The 17,609-nt window shown below is 30.7% G+C and overlaps 1 protein-coding gene across 1 annotated transcript in view; it reads right to left on the reverse strand.

Moving 5' to 3' along the window:
- Positions 1 to 1,069, reverse strand: part of rsh (Rap GTPase activating protein radish) — a 126,539-nt gene extending 125,470 nt beyond the window's left edge. Inside the window, exon 1 of the mRNA XM_077432355.1 lies at positions 870 to 1,069. Within this exon, the coding sequence (XP_077288481.1) occupies positions 870 to 984 (115 nt within the window). The 5' untranslated portion in view covers positions 985 to 1,069. The remainder of the gene's footprint in view (positions 1 to 869) is intronic.
- Between the last annotated feature and the right edge of the window lie 16,540 nt (positions 1,070 to 17,609).

The following is a 17,609-nucleotide window of genomic DNA, read 5'->3' on the forward strand; positions in this document are numbered from 1 at the left end:
ATTGATATGTATTTACTTTGTATAATTATACTTGTATCAAATTTACATTGTTTCTGGTATCCAGACATGTACCCCCTGGACACGTACCCCCCGGACACATACCCCCGGTCAAAAACCCCCTGGAAATTAGCCCCCCGCCATGGAAAATAATTGTTTAAAAATAGAAATAATTTATAATTAATAATAAAGCAAAGTAATAAATAAGAATAAATTGAGTGTGGTAGAGCATATTGAATTTCAATTTATATACAATATTTAATTTCAATTTATTGTTGTAAATAGAATAAATATCAAGACTTTTAGTCACCAGTTAGCGTTTGCGTTCTGTAGTATTGAAAGTAACTTTTAATAGAAGTATATATTATTCTTATATTATTATTATTATATTTTAAATATTTTTAGACTATCCACGATGGAATTTGTAAAATCGAGAAAGGAAAAGAAGCAGAGATTAAAATACAATTGATTCTGGAGTTTTGTATATTTTTAATTATTATTATTGATTGCTGATTTTTATGATTGATTATTGATTATTTATAAAAAATCTGATATATGTATTATTAATATCTGTATTTTTCTGGCTGAAATAAATTAACATTGATACTGACTTTTTATTAAAGATACTGTCAATTTTAATAAAATATTTTTATCCATGACGAGGTTTTTTGCACGGGGGGTTAATTTCCAGGGGGTTTTTGATCGAGGGTATATGTCCAGGGGGTAAGTATCCTAGATCCATTGTTTTTGACCAGGGAGACGCATTGGGGTTACCTGTTAGGCCTATACATAAATACCTGGTGTACATAAAAATAAATAAATATGTACATACATTGTTATGGTGTTTGAATAAGTCAACGTAATTGCCATACCACGTGGTGGTGAGGAGTCCCTTGGTGGTGAAACACAGCAGACCTGAGCTGAAGAGTCCCTTCGTCCTCCGAGCCTCTGTCGAATGGTACTTTCCTCCAGCTGCTCCCGGACCATGTCGTCCCAGCCGTTTCCACCGGACCACACCAGTCCAACCTGGTGTGACAGGATCGGAAGGTTGCACACGAAACATATTGCCGTCATCGTCCTGCACAAACACAAAACGACAAACATTAATTATATTTAATTTCAAGCACAAAAAATGTCTTATAAAATATTCTTAATGGTGCGTACGCACCAAGCCAACGAAGGGCCCCGCAGGCCAACTTAGCTAAAACCAGTAGCGTACAAAATATCGAAATAAAAATTAAATTAAATATCAAAATTAAAACTATTATTATTATATTAACATTAAATTCAAATATCAAAATAAAACTATAATTATTATATTAAAATTCAAATTAAATATTGAAAGTTAATAATAATAATTAATAATAATAATAATAAGAATAATAATAGTTTTAATTTTGATATTTAATTTAATTTTTATTTCGATATTTTGTGCGGTACTGGTTTCAGCTAAGCCTGCGGTGCCCTTCGTTGGCTTGGTGCGTACGCACCATAAAAGGAATATTCCTGGACTAGGTAAAGTAAAAAACTCCTCATATGAATACCGGCCATTATATCAACAATCGAAATTCTGACTATTATAAAGACAAGCTTTTAAAAGGAATTTTCATATTAATGTTTTTCAAGAGAATAAAAATTTTACCTTCGAATTCTACCTATACACGGGAACTAGCTACTGAGAACTGGCATACGAGTACGGAGTTTCTGAAGTTGATATTAGGAATGAATTTTAGAAAGTGTGTGCTTTGAATGGACCTATCTAATAGTCGGATATAATATTACAACATTAATCAATACAGATTTTATACCGATTTTACATATACATACATACATACAATGACTTAAATCAAGTAGGATCAATAGAAGCACCCGTAATCATTAAAAAAAGTTCGATTTCACCTGAATTTGCACATTCGTTCAATTTGAAAATATAAATTGATTTTCTATAGAAGCTTATAAAGTTTTATCTATGCATCGGGTTCAGATAAGATTATCTCAGTTTTGCTAAATAAATACTCATACTTAAAAATATTTACATATATAATCTAATGATGCTACCCGGCTTCGCTCGGTGAATAGAAATTAAATTAAAACCATGAAAAAATGTTACATACATACATACATACACATATATATCATAACAAATATATGTTTTTAATGAATTTGAAAAATATTTAACATCACATTCAATCGAAATCCATTTTTAATCGAAAAAGGACAATATTATTTTACGACCGACCAATCACAAACGTCTTTGACCAATTGAGCCAATCAGAAGCTACTTTGACTACAGCCAATCAGAAACGAATAGCAGTCGCCATTTCGGTTTTATATATAAGAAGATTATATGTAATAGTTATAGCTTGTCAATAAAATTTTGGCTGAATTTCAGCTCTCGATATAATGACTGTATGATATATGTATGAATATGAGCCTTATAATAGTTAATATATAATTTTAACTAACTATTTGCATTTGTAAATAATCTAAAGCGTGTGTTTTTAATCTAAATGCTACATTGAAGAAAACTATCAAATTCCAAACTGTTTAATTGTTTGGTTTTCCAGTTTGACATATGTATGTATGTTTAATGAGGAGCTTTACAGATTGTGGTGAAACTTCAGATGAAACTTTGAACTGCGAGTCTAACGCGAGTTTGCACAACTCAAGAATGTTTATTCAAATTAAGTATAATACATATGTTATATAGTTTCTGAGCTTATCCAAACATATGTTAATTTGTCTATGAATGCACAAGGAATTTGATTATTTTAAAAATTTCGTATCACATATTTTTTCTTATTTCCAATTCATAGTACTTGAACCGTTTCTTTCTTCAGCGACCCTTTTTAAAAGGAAAACGAGTTAATGTTATTTGAATAAAATCCTATTAACTCTCTGACAAATAAAGTCTGTTTTATGCAATATTTAAGCAAAAAAAAAATTAAATAAATTCGCTTTGTATGTTTTATACATATAAAAGAACAGATATTTTTATGCGGTCTTCTATTTTCACGTAGATTACTTCCATTTGCAGATAATGGAAAAAGCTCATCTCAACAAGTCTTCATTCCTTACGAAGCTTTCACGCTTTGTAGAATTGTATTTTATTTTTCAAATTTTATTCCACATCGTTTATTTTTCTCTTTCTTTTATAATTCAACTTCGAAATTGGTGTTTTTTTTTAAACTGGTGATAAAATCTAGTTAAGTTCACATTCGAATAGATTAAAAGCATTTTAAATGTGTTTATTATTATTAGTTTTATCGATTAATTAGTTTATTATTAAATGTGTTCGCGTATGTACATAGGTATGTGATTTATCCATTATGAGAGTCTGATTTGTTGTTATATTGAAAATCTGGCATGAATTCGGGAAATTTTGTTGTATAACAGTTTTGATGAAATTCCTGACATTTCTTGTCAAATAGCGCTCGTTGTTTAAATTATACGATGGAAATATTTTAAAATGTAAATTCAATACTTCGATGTGACATTTTTATAAAAAGCGCTTCTAAATTGTATGAATAATAATATTCTACACCGAAATGAAGTATTCACGTTGAACGAGCAATGTTTACGGTTGAATTTGCGTCGAAGAAAATATTTTTTGAAATGCGTCATTTGACGAAGAAATAAAAGGAAAACTACCGTTACATTTTCGTAAATGGAAAATATTTTTCCTTTTAAAGTTCAACGTGCACGCTGGCACTCTACAAATGTACCGCTTAAATAAGCTTTGTTCGTTTCATTCCCCCTTACTTAATTCTATTCCTTCGTTTTTCATACTCTTTTTCGTTTCGAAATAGCCGCAACAATTTTCCGCGTACCCGTTATTATATTTTAAATTGACCAAAGAATATTTTTATTAATACAGAAGGAGCGATCGTATTCCAGACTTGAATTTTCCCGTTGAATGTTTTCTCTTTTGAAGGAAAACGTATAAACACTCTGTAACGGTGAAATTATAAAACTGATTACTAACAACATACGTTTAAAGGGATAAGAAGCATTGAAAAATCTCATGTCTTTATAAGTAAAATAACTATCCAAGTACATACATACATATACGAAGATTTAAAAATCATACGATGTAACAGCTTTTATCCTTATCAAAAAAGCAACATATTAATCAGAATATTTTGCATAACGCTTCTTCAGTGATATGACTTTTAATGGTGCAATAATTGAAAAATAAAGTTGGAAAATTAAATAAGTTTATTTGTATTGTAATACTCGAACCAATTATAGTGTTGCAAATTGTCAATTTTATATTCTGCATGTTATTTTCTCACTTCACTTTCAGCGAAAGCGTTTTTTTAAAGCAATTTCTACATCGAGATACTTTATAGGTTTCAAAGTCTGCTCTCATCAAAAGTTCTGTACTTGTATAAGCAAAGTATATCGATTTTCGGCCTGTATTTTCTCAATATTTTTCTTTAATCATAAACTTTATACTTTCTTTTGGCAAAATAAACCATCCAGTGTTGCTTTATGCTAAGATCCAATTAAGACTGTGTTTTTATTCGGGAATATATTTCAAATTTTGTTACGAAATAAGCAATATAATCATTGAAATCTTACTTTGAAAATATTTTACATTATATAATGCTACCAACATTAAATATTTTCATGTTAAAATTCAAAATACACAATATCAAAATTTGTAAAATCATAAGCAACATTTATAGGCAGATATAAATTTTGATAATTAAATTTTAAGCTAATAATAATATTATATTATTTAAGCACTTAAGCCTTGAAATGGTACTTGGGCTATGAAATAACTAATGTAATATCTATGAAACAATTATTTTATATTTTCTTAGGACTTAAATAAATAATTTACTAAGTTGAAAAAATACAACTACATATCTTTTAATGCTTGTTCTAAGTACTCAAAGAAAAAAAATGAAAATATTCTTTTCAAATCAACACATTTACATACATATAAATATTTTGCGAATTTTTCGTACAAAGGGGGAGTTACCCAAAAAATATATGTATACGCATTTATTATTTCAGCATTCAATAGACAACCGGGATTATGTAAATTTGCTGATGAAATTCATAAATCTATTAGCAAATCAAATTTCATAGCAAGTAGTATCACACCGCTAACTAATTATGTAGTGGTTTCCGCATTTTGATGTGTACGTAAACGCTGAATATACATATATTATAGGTATACTAAATATATTAACCACCGACGTTCAAATATAGTCAGCAGAAATCAAACCCCAGCTTCCGATTCAGTCAATTTAATGTTAGCAAAATTGAAACGTGGCGAAAAACAGCAATCGATACAGTCAATTAAGATTTTCTACCCCCACTTCAAACAACTATTAACACTTTTAAAGATAAGCTCAAGCATGAAGAACTTGACAATTGGCATTTTAAATGTCATCTTTATTCCAAAAAAAAGCCACTATTTGATTCAAGTGTTCCACAAGCTCTTCTGCTTTATGTAATTTTTCACTATTTTAGAATTGACCATTCGTTTTGCGAGAACGGCCAAACAACTCAACCGAATCGCGTTTGATAGAAGGCAAAGAAGAAAAAAAGACGTTTCGTATGTATCGAAATAGCTATTATTTTATGTAATATCTGTACGGGATGATATTTTTTGTATATAATACAGAAACATTCGTTCGTCGTAATCGCAAACGAGCGGTACGAAAATTGAGCATGTGGAAAATTGAACGTCGAAAAAACTACTTAAATTTTTCCACGCAACGGAAAATCATAGAAATCACATAATAGTAGCAATTCATATCAATGTATGTAATTCATATAAAAAAAGTAAAAATAAATAGCCATAGAATATATTAATAATGTAATGTGAAAGTGTATATTTAAACTAATTAAGTCTATTTATTTGTTTTATTTACATATATATACCGGGAAACTCCAATGCGCTTTCCTGGCCAATTACAAACATCGATAAACAATTATGTTTATACTGTATCATTAAGACATCGATGAAAAAATTGAATAATATTAATATTTCGAGAAGTATGTATATCTATCTTACAGAATGGGTAGCATATTTGTAATATTAGAAAATTAGATATGCTAAAAGTTGAATTTGCGTTAGACAGGAAAGGATTTTGCCAATTTGGTGGAATCATTTCAAAGAAATCAGATAAATTGAAAAACTCTGATAGAAAACGATCAACCTGGAGTTAAATATCCAAGGTCTACAGGCAGGAATTGAACCCGTGACCACACAATTGAAAGTATAATACGTTAACCATTGATCTGCATACATATGGTGCTGGCTGTATGAAAATCATTCTTGATAATTTTTCTCCGGTCAACTGTCTTTCAATTGTAATTTACTTTGGTTATATAATACATAGTTATATATCCAAGGTCTCGCCAGCAACACCGGTCTAGGAAATGAACTCATGACCACTCAGTTGAAAGAATTACGCACTAACCAATGAGCAATGATGCTGGTTATAATGTACATAAATGTATGTATATGTTACAGTCGAACTGTATTTTTAGTTGTAATATATTTCAGCTGTCGTTTTAAGTCATTCATATTCGAATACAATTCAACTAGTAAATTATATGTCTACAAGCGCAAATAGAATTTAATCATGCGTTAATATTTGCTAGCTATTACGAATAAAGATAATGAGTACCGAAATACGATAGCTTTGAGAATTTATTAAAAAACAAAAAATGTGACTTTTCAACTTAATTTACTAGTCGACTGACGTTTTGACGAAAACCGAACCTCTCCATCTTACCTAGTACCAACTTATAGTTGAACTGTATTTTCAGTTGTTCTATATTTTGACCAGTTTGAATGTAATTCATCATATGAATCAACCTACGTGGGTTAGACGGAATATAGTCTAACTAGTCAAAATATTAGGGAGACCGAGAAGTACTCAAAAAAATATTCCCAAATTCCCCGTTCTGATCCTCAACTATACAGACCATGGACAGCCAATCGTCAACAATAATTCCTCGATGATTTGACGAGGATCTAATTCTACCATTCACGTCAGGAAAGCATCATCTAATTTTTGAGCTCTTCCTTTCGTGCGATCTCTTTGATGCGATCTCTTCGTGCGATCCCTATTCCCAGTTTTAAATTGTTTATACCAACGATGACAATTGTTTAATTTCAAAATATCCCCATAAGTATCGGTAATTTTCTTTCACTGCTTCATTTGCCTTAATTACTTGGTCTAACATTATATAATATATTATGTATGTAATTATGTAATATATTTTGACCAATTAGAATGTTATTCGCCATATAAATCAACTCAAGTGGGTTTGACGATATATATTCCAACTAGTCGAAATATATTACAATTGAAAATACCCTTCAACTGTAACGGTAGTTGGTAACATGTCATATGGAGAATATTCTAACTAGTCAAAATATATTACAACTAGAAGGTAAATTTCAACTGTGACATATATACATATAGTAGAACTTTTCTTTAGTGAAATTAAAAATCAAATATTTATTCTTTCAACAATGAATTTTTTACTATAACCAATTTGATACAATATGTATGCGCATATATTAAATATGCAAATGTAACACTGTTGACTCAAGTATTTTAACGATATTTTTATTGCAAGCTATTAATTCTTTATATAAATTCAGCCAACTACTTTTAAATGACCCACGATGTTTTACGACAATTTCTGAGTACACGAGCAAATGCAAATTTTAACCATGCATACGTATTTCGTATAATATATAGTCTATTCCTAATAGAGCTTTACATTCAACTGTATAAGTCTTCTGAGTGTACACATGTATGTACATAGATTTTGATTAAAATAGCTACGTCGCACCCATGGTACAGACTCAACTATAAATCAAAACGACGAATTTGCATAAACTCAAAACGCAAATAACTATGTAAAAATCACTCTCATACTATAAAACATTTCAACCGAAATAATCGTGACACTGAAAAATCTATCTATCAAATCATACAGGAAAACTGCATCTTATTTACATTTCAGTTGTAAATTGCATGATTGATCGAAACCCATATTGATTTTTAGGGATATAAATTTCCGCACATGCGATATTATTGTTATATGTTCGTAAAGCCGAATATGCGAGTGCGTGCGTTATTACGGATTCATGACATTGGCCGGTGTCTGTTATACGTGTTTGGGGTCGTTTTTAGGGGTTCATAAAAGAGCAAAGGGAAAACTGGGTGTTTGCATCCTCGTACCTATCCCTTTCTGACCCGCCTCTTCACCGTTCTCATACATACCCTTCTGGCCGATCCGAAAAGCGGTTTACGCGCGGCCAATAAATGCAAACAGATGTAAATTAGCGAAAGCGCGAACAAAGCTTTGGCCGCTTGTATGTTGGGTTACTTAAGCGGTTCAAACACATAAATTACAAAAAACGTTTAACGGATTCGTCGTCGTTTAACGCCCGTTACGCGCGTCGGAAATTGGTTTTGACACATAAAGAAAACTCGTTCTATTGCCGTCTAAATAACAATTATATAGAGTGTAACAACTTCTTTGTATACAATATGAAGTTAAATACGTATTGGGAAAATCACGATATAAATATATTGAATTATATAATACTAGCTGAACCCGGCATGCGTTGCAAGACACAATAATGCATGCAATTCCCGTTCCCGTTCCCATTCCCGTTCTCATTCCCGTTCTCATTCCCGTTCCCATTTGTTGGAAAAATGCAGGCAGCGAACACATTTGAAATAATTCAATTGTGTGTTTAATTTACCCTAACAACACAGGTCGCGACGCGAAAACATTTGAAATTATTGCGTTGCAATGCTACTCATTCCCGTTTTTCCCGTTTCTGTTCCCATTTTAGGGAAATTTTTTTTCACCGAAAGCTGCCCGGAGATCCATACAATAAATCCTGAAAGTTTCATCGTAATCGGTTGAATGGTTTAGGAGAATATACGAGACAGAAGACAAACTATAGACAAGTATTTAGCTCGTTGACATTTCAATGGGTGGTATTAGAATAATTATAATTAAGAAATTTGAAATAAAGATAAAATAAATCAAAATTAAAAGTATTATATATTTTTATAGAACATAACCAATATATTTTTATAGAACATAAACATAGGAAAAAACTCCAATAAAACCTCAATTCAGTACTAAAAAGTAATCTTATCATTAGAGATCAGCAGACAAGTTTATTTTGCCAACAAAAAACGGTTCACTATTGTCAGTTACTATTGTCCTACAAACCAAGACACCAAAAAAAGAGGTTAACAATAGTAATTGACTATAGTGAATCATTTGTGAGCAAAAGCAACTTGTCCACCGATCTCTGCTTATCACCATAAATTGTAGGCGAAAGTGACAGATTGGGGTATCTTTTATGTCCCTATGACCCAATAAAATATATTCTAAATATGCCATAATAACATATGTAGTTACATATTTTCATTTGAGCGGTGTTTTCCATTATTTTTCTTCATTTAGTGAATATAAAATTAAATTACAAAAACATAGACAACTATATTTTTGTCGTAAAGATAATTCGCTCATTGGCTAATCATTAAAAATAAAAGTGTACGGCAATTTTATAAATGTATAGATGGAGTGGAACCAATGTATTCGAAATCTGTATTCTTTTGTATTCGAAATCTGAAATATCGATTCCGATTAAAAAATAATAAATTCAATAGCTCGAGTACCAATTGAAAGGTATCGTAAAAATTGTTCAAGTGATTAACGATGCTCTTTCAATATAAAAAATAATAATAAATGAGCCACTTGCGAATTGAAATTGAATCAAAGAAAAGAAAAGCTCTGGCTGAGATATCTTATTCGATGGAGAGTTCTTATTATAATAAATTGCTAACGTTTGAAATTATTATTTTGAATCTAATGAGAAAATATGATAGCGTTAATACTCGTTAGACATGATAATAATATATAATTTCATATTTTCCGAACGAAATTGTCGGTAAGTTTAAATGATGTCGTTATGTTGCGATAAGCTCGAACATATATTTTGCTTTTAATTTCAAGTATCGATACACATATATTATTATTCCGATTGCAGAAGTTTTCAACGTTCTTTCTTTTTATGTAGAGATGAACAGACATTGTCGTTTAAAAATGAAAGAAATATTAATAACATAAGAAAAATTTGGCATACTATCTAACTTATGTAGACCGTAAATTACGAAATGTTCTAAGAATATTCCAATTTTTTTCCTTTATTTTTCCAACTTTAATTTCCCGAGCAACGCCAGGCTATTCGGTTAGTATTATATAAGATACATATATATATATATATATATATATATATATATATATATATATATATATATATATATATATATATATATATATATATATATATATATATATATATATATATATATATATATATATATATATTTTTATGTATTTTTAAATGTAAATATGTATATTTAAAATAAATGGCTACAGGTGAAAGACATTCCCTACATTCATTGTGGAGCATTAGAGACTCCTGTTATGGGTATCAGGGAATGTACTCCTTGTACACATACCCCTCAGACGTATACACATACCCTGATCAAAACCCCCTGGAAATTAACCCCCATGCAAAAAACCCCCTGAAAAATAGCCCCCGCCACGGATAAAAATATTTTATAAAAATTATCTATAATAAAAAGTCAGTATAAATACCAATTTATTTGAGTCAGAAAAATACTATTCGGATAATACTTCCAAAGCACGGACAACTTCATCTATCGAAACAAATGCGAGAGCTAGTATCATTCATTAAATTCAGTGCAAAATCGGAATATTCTTGGTAAAGTCGTTGCATCCCATTCTCTATAATTTTGATGTTTTGAAACACGGTCTGGGAAACTTATGTATTTCTAAACTGTGCCAATTCAAAGTCAACCATGATGCTGGTTGGGCTCCAATTGGCATTCAATATATTTAATGTCTCAAACAGTTTAATGTAAATATCCCGTCTTTTGTTATGTAGTAAAACATAAAGACAAGGGATGGCTCGATCATGAATAAGTCCATTAATCGTGTATACAGTCCCTACTAAAAAAAAACACTTGCGAGCTTTGCGACATACGCGTTTGTTCTAATCACAACTTCGTTATTTGTAACTTGATCCAAGTTATTTCTTCTGCATATTGCTAACAAAACGTAATCCTTTAAAACTATGTACAAAATATTGTGTATCTGCGCAACAAAACAGACTTAGGTACAAAAAACCCGTGATATATGTATCTGTTAAGGGTACGCCATTGTTCATTGTGCGTCAAATATTTTCTAACATTGAAAATATCATTCTCAGCTGAAATATTTTGCTGCCTGGTTTTCCTAAGGGTGAGTAACGTTTAATATTTTTTTATTTTATAAAATAGTTGAAAAATAACATTTGAAAGTCCCATCTGAGTGCGATGTTGTTTCTAACAGTCGGATACTGTCACATGTTCAAAATATTAATATTCGATTGTTATCCTCTCGGCCGGAATCATTTAAAATTATTAATTATTTATTACTATTTTTAAATAATTTTCATCCATAGCGAGAGTTATTGTTCAGGGGGTTAATTGCACAGGTGCTTAATCCACAGGGGCTTTGAACGGGGGTATGTGTCCAGGGGATATGTGTCTTAGAACCTCTGTTATGCTACAATGGTCCAAACTTAAACTTAAATAAATACATAAATTAAATGAAAAGAGAAATATGTATTACATATATTATAGAAAATAAGTTAAGCCATTATTGTTGTTTATGATTAAAGGTTATTCAGCTAGAATACATGAGCAAATTTGAATTATCGTTAATCATTCAAAACTTATCATAACTGACCCAAAGACATTTCAACATGTGAATATTGAAATATTCCGTTAGTCACAGACATTACTAACAAACTAACCAGTAGATTCTATGACAGAATCACTAATAACCATACTAACACACTTGTGAAGAGTCTCGGTGATTACAACAAAATGTCTATACCCTTCAGGTATAAACATAGATTACCTTAACAAAATCTGCTTTAGATCGTCGTCTTTAGGGATTATTTAATTAATATTATGTATAAGTTGTATTATGAGTATTTACAAGAAGTGTAAATAGGTTTTTGAGCTCTTTTTTCTATTATACTTTACATTAACATTAGAATAATATAATACTATGATTACTAGCAAAATTAAATTAAAATTGTAAAATAGAAAATGATCAGTAGATCGGTAGATCAGTAGATCAGTAGATCGGTAGTTTTCCAACGAGTCCACCGATGAATATACAATAGCCGCGTTTTCGCTCCGTAGAATAAAAAAAAACAAATTTTCAATATATCTCTAAAAGCAAATGTAGAGACATGACATCGCAAAAATCACCATCCGAGCGTAGGATTAAAATAGGAAAAAAATCACGGAAAATGCACATTTTCCTCTGAAATCGAAGGCCCGTCGATAGCAGCGTTCGTTTATTTTCCGGATGGGATTTTTTTTAATGGGACCCCTCGCACAAGGGTCACCATCATTATTTTTTGGACGACCGAAAGTCCATTGTACCGCTCGGGATAGGGGGAGGGAACGGGGTGGATTTTGTTCTAAAAGTATATACACATCTCCCCTTTCGCTAAATAGCCGCGTTTGCGGTAGATAAAGAGAGGACGAGGTGAGGTGGGGGGGGGGCAGGGATGCTTAGTACTCAGAGGGGGGTGAAAACACCTCAACTTGTATACACGTATGTACGTATATAATATGTAGGTGTGTTTGCAAAGGCTCTCGCTCTCAATATAATGGACCGTAATGGACTGCTCGGCGGTCCATAATGCCCCCGACCCACGGATTGCCGCATATTTGCCGCACAAATTTAATAAATCACCTGACGCGCGCCACGGTTTGTGCACCACTTCGACGGCAACGGTTGCTCGTTTTAATTGCCCGGCGCCCGACTAATTGCTCGTAAATTGGCCACCTTCTCGTTGTCGTTTTTGCTACACTTTCGGAAACAACCGTTAAAATGAATCTGCCCGTCTGTCTCTATTCGATGTTTTGTGGCGGCCCTGTCATAATTCCGAATGATTCGGTACGAGTGGTTTTTTTTATTATTACTAGCCTCTTATTAGCTCGCCAATATACATATATTGGAAAAACTTTCCGAACATAGATTTTCTTGTATTCTACTTACATATTTCAAAAACCTTACTATCGTTTAGTAAAAGTACTGTTGATATAATAATTAAAAATAAAACGAAGTCTTTGATGGTGAATTGAACATACATATATTATACATACATATATTAACTACCAAAATATAATACTATAATATATTGTCCCGTTGCTATTTTAAATATAAAAGAATTTAAAATTAACACCAATTAAACTGAACGAAAATCTTATTAATATGAAGAATTAAAAAATTGTCATAATCTGTACTTTGTGAATAAATTGAGATTAAACTGGTTTGTATATATTTAATTTATTTATCCGTGAAATGATAGCGTTTTAATTAGTCACGATACGTTTAATTGAGTTTTGGAATAATTATTGTGTAAAAAAGTAACGTTTTTGTACGCTATTTTAATAATTCCATGAGCCAAATGTCACGTGAGTGATTTATCTGTGAGTGTAATGTCCGTGAGTGATTTGTCGCGTGAGTGATTTATCTTTGAGTATAATGGCCGTAAGGCAGTTGTCGCGTGTGTGATATTTCGCGGAACCGATATGTATATACCAGGAAGGCTTAACAGGTAAACTCCAATTCGCCTATTCGCACAACTTATTACAAACATTGAAGCATTTTTATTACATAGCTCGTTGTATTTCAAGAGGCTGAAGATCACGAAATGAACAATTAATTAATTAGTTAATTAATCCATAGATAAATCTATGGGTTTGGACTTGTATATATATTTTTACACATTGTACATAAACCATTTTAGATATTCAGATGAGTATGATGATATACATACATATGCATATATGAGTCTGATGATCAGATATTCCAATTCTGACCAGCAGCAATAAAGATTATCACGGGATCGAACCCGGTAGCCTCTCGGTGCTAAGCATAAACGCAACCACCGAGCCATACTGATGGCTTATTGTTTCCGATAAATCGTTAGAGAGATTTAGTGGTCATAAACATGTTTAAAAGCCCCAAAACTATGGAGATGTTTACAACTTTCGACTAAAAAAGCACCTATATATTGCCTCTTTTTTATGTTTAAAATTATAATTAATGCTTTTCAGACGTTTTGTTCAGTTTAAATAATTACTTACATATAGACCAAAGCTAAAAATGCGAACTAAAAATTTTCCACTATGGAATAAGTGGGTAGCTTGCGTCTTATTAAAGGACCGTTAGTATAAAATTTCATCGATTTTAAACAATGTCTGTAATAATCGATGAAATTTTATATCAATAAAAATACATTAATTTAAAACAAGTTTTATAGATGTGTTAAGAATCATCTGTTTTTTGTATCGAGTTATTTTTCAAAATCGTTAATAAATTTTTTCGGATATCTAGTTAGAGAAAATTGAAGAATAGAAGATTGGAATCAATTGAAATATCCAAAATCTATTAATAACATATAAGTAGATAACAAAATGTATGCACACATTCCGTAAATATTGAAAATTTATATGATATTCTACAAAAAAAGGATTTTGTTAATATCCCTAATCGAGATATTTCATTGGTAGTTGAATAAAAGCCGGGTAAAATTAAATCAGCGAAAATTTCATCCACTGTTAATACATTATTTTTTTCAAAACAAAATTCGAGTTTATTATGAAAAAAAAATGGAATTGTTTGTTCATCGACAACAAAAAATTTAATTAACCAAAGTACGATATGCGAAAACAAAATCAAACATCCATTTTCTCGGAATCTCATAATTGACTATTTACCTTACGGCAAGCTAAATATTAAAGACAACACAAAAAAATAAAACAAATCTAGCTCTTGAATAAATTTCATCTACAAATTAGCGGGAAATGATCTTGTGTACGAAACATATAAATATAACAAAATTAGAAGCCTTCGAATTAAGTCATCATCTTGCATGGCCAAGACGGAGAACGCACACCCTTGACCCGGCCGGAAAATTAAAGCCGGGCGTATGAATTTTCCAAATTTTCCGAGTGTGCGAAAATTGGGTGTTTTTGTCGGGTGTAATTGATATTCAGACAGCCGCCCCGGGCGCACTATACGACGCGCCCTTTGATAATATTTTCTTTTGACAGTCGATACACTTTGAATACGCGATATCAGCTTGATAAAATATTCAGCACCGTCTTATTAGCGAGCGGATGAAAGTGTGGGGGGATGGGGATGTGGTTCGTTTGTTAAACGTGGAAAAACCTGGAGGTTTTCACAACTTCCTCGACCCGTGCTTTTATCCGAAAACTCTCTCCCTATCCTCTTTCTACCTTATTTATTTGTGAGCGCACTTGCGTTCACGGTCGAGATAAAAAATAAAAAAAAGCGAATGAATGGACTCTTCTTGTATGTAGTAAGTGGGTAAATATACACGTTATCCTTTTGATATTAACTAAACCTGTGCCCAAAGGTTGGACAACATTTCATTCCTCAGTATCAAAAGCGTTCAGTATTATATTAATTAGTTAAAATTATTATTTTGAACTGTTTTTAACTAATACAAATTCATATTTTGCAAAAAAATTCAAATTCATATTGGATACCTTTATCTATAACGTAACTTCTATATTTTAAAATTAAAAGTTTCATTGACTTAAAATTTTCAAGGCTTTTCAATTTATTTTTTATGATTTTCCTCCTATCTTGAATTTAACACTTACAATACATTCGTTCATACATATGTATATACGTAGTTCTTATATTGAACCTCTAATATTTATAAATTAACCATTCAATATATTAAAATAAATTACCACCGAGGTCTAAAATATTTTTTTTTTTCAGAGGAGAATTTATCTATTTTATCAATCTTATTATATTTTACAGCGCTGTGGAGTCTGATTCGTGGAGTTGGAGCATTTCAAGCAGAGCCGGAGTCGGGGTCGAAGCCTTAAAAAATCAACTGACTCAAACTCCTTTTATTTATTTTGTTTATTTAATAGTATTACGATATGTGTTATCTAGAGTCTTCAATTTTATTGAATTAAATCTATTAATAAATTTAAATTTAATAATTTATTAATAAAAATCATGATTTCTAATTACACTATAAATAAAATCGTCAATTTGCAGGTATTTTGATGTTTTGCGGCTAAAGCCGATTGTTTCATCAGTCTCATCGTTGTAGTACTCTGATTTTTCGAATTGATTTAATTGTGTTTGAAATTCATACACATACACTATTAATGTGCTTACTCTTTATTTATACCTATTTAATTACAAATAATTCAATAAATTGTGTAAATAAATGATTTTTTTAGTTCCTTTAAATTTTTGTATTTTGAAAATCGCTTTTATTTTACAACTAACAATTTAATGCGTTTGCAAGAAAAGCCGATCTTATTAAAATCGTTTAAGTTGGACTCGGAGTCGGAGTCAGAGTCGGTAAATTTTGATCCAATTCCGAAGCCCTGATATTTTATCGTTTTTCAATCGTATTTTTACAGATGCGAAAGTATATACGGTGGATTTAGAAGCATAAAATCATAGATTTTTCATTTTTTAGGGAATAGCATTTATATAACGCTTACTAGTTAGAGCAACAATATTATTAAATACATGTAATAAATAAACATACATATGTATTTGTAATAAATAGTCACCGGACCCAGAAGGTGCGCGTATTGTTCAAAGGTTGTAAATGCATTGTTAAAGGTTTGCCGAACCTTTTTTACAAAGGATTTACAACAATGGAACAATGGATAGCACTGTGACTATCCTACCTCTAGTAATAAATACATATAATATGTACAAAAGTATCTAATAAGCATAAAATTATGCAATTTGACAAAAATCAAATTTCTTTACAGATTAGAATAATTGCAAATTAACGTTTTTGATATCTGTATAAATTTAAAATACGATTAAACTACCAATAACCAAACTAACACAATTGATTTAGTATAAGCACAAATCATATTTGAAACTTTTTGCTTTTGATCGCCAACTCTAAACAGATTTTAAATAAAATATAAGATGTATAATTAATGACCTCGTGTTGGCAATTATAAAAAATAATTCTGTGCTATTTTTTATATTATATATTATACATTTAAACTATTTATAGTAGGAGAAACATTATATATAAATACTAATAACGAGTAAAATAAATGGTCACTATTCGAATGGATCTGAAACGTATTTTGAACATACTTAATATATAATGAACAGCCTTGAAAAATATTTCATATGTACATATACATATTTATAGTATGTATGTCAACATAAATTCATCAAATATTGAAATAAAGCCAACGAGATCACACTGAATCAATTAATTATATTTTCTTTACCCCGTAACAAACCAAACATCTAATACAACTGAAACAATACCCCATTGTAAAACAACACCATAATATATTTAGAAAATTCACCGAGTTCAAACAAAACTAAAATAAAACAAACTGATAAAGGTCTAATTAATAACGTGAAAGGTGAAACAAAATCAAAGTAGAAAACGGCCTAGAGACTGT

The sequence above is a fragment of the Arctopsyche grandis genome, chromosome 6, assembly GCF_051622035.1.
Source record: "Arctopsyche grandis isolate Sample6627 chromosome 6, ASM5162203v2, whole genome shotgun sequence".
In the NCBI taxonomy this organism is placed as follows: Eukaryota; Metazoa; Arthropoda; class Insecta; order Trichoptera; family Hydropsychidae; genus Arctopsyche; species Arctopsyche grandis.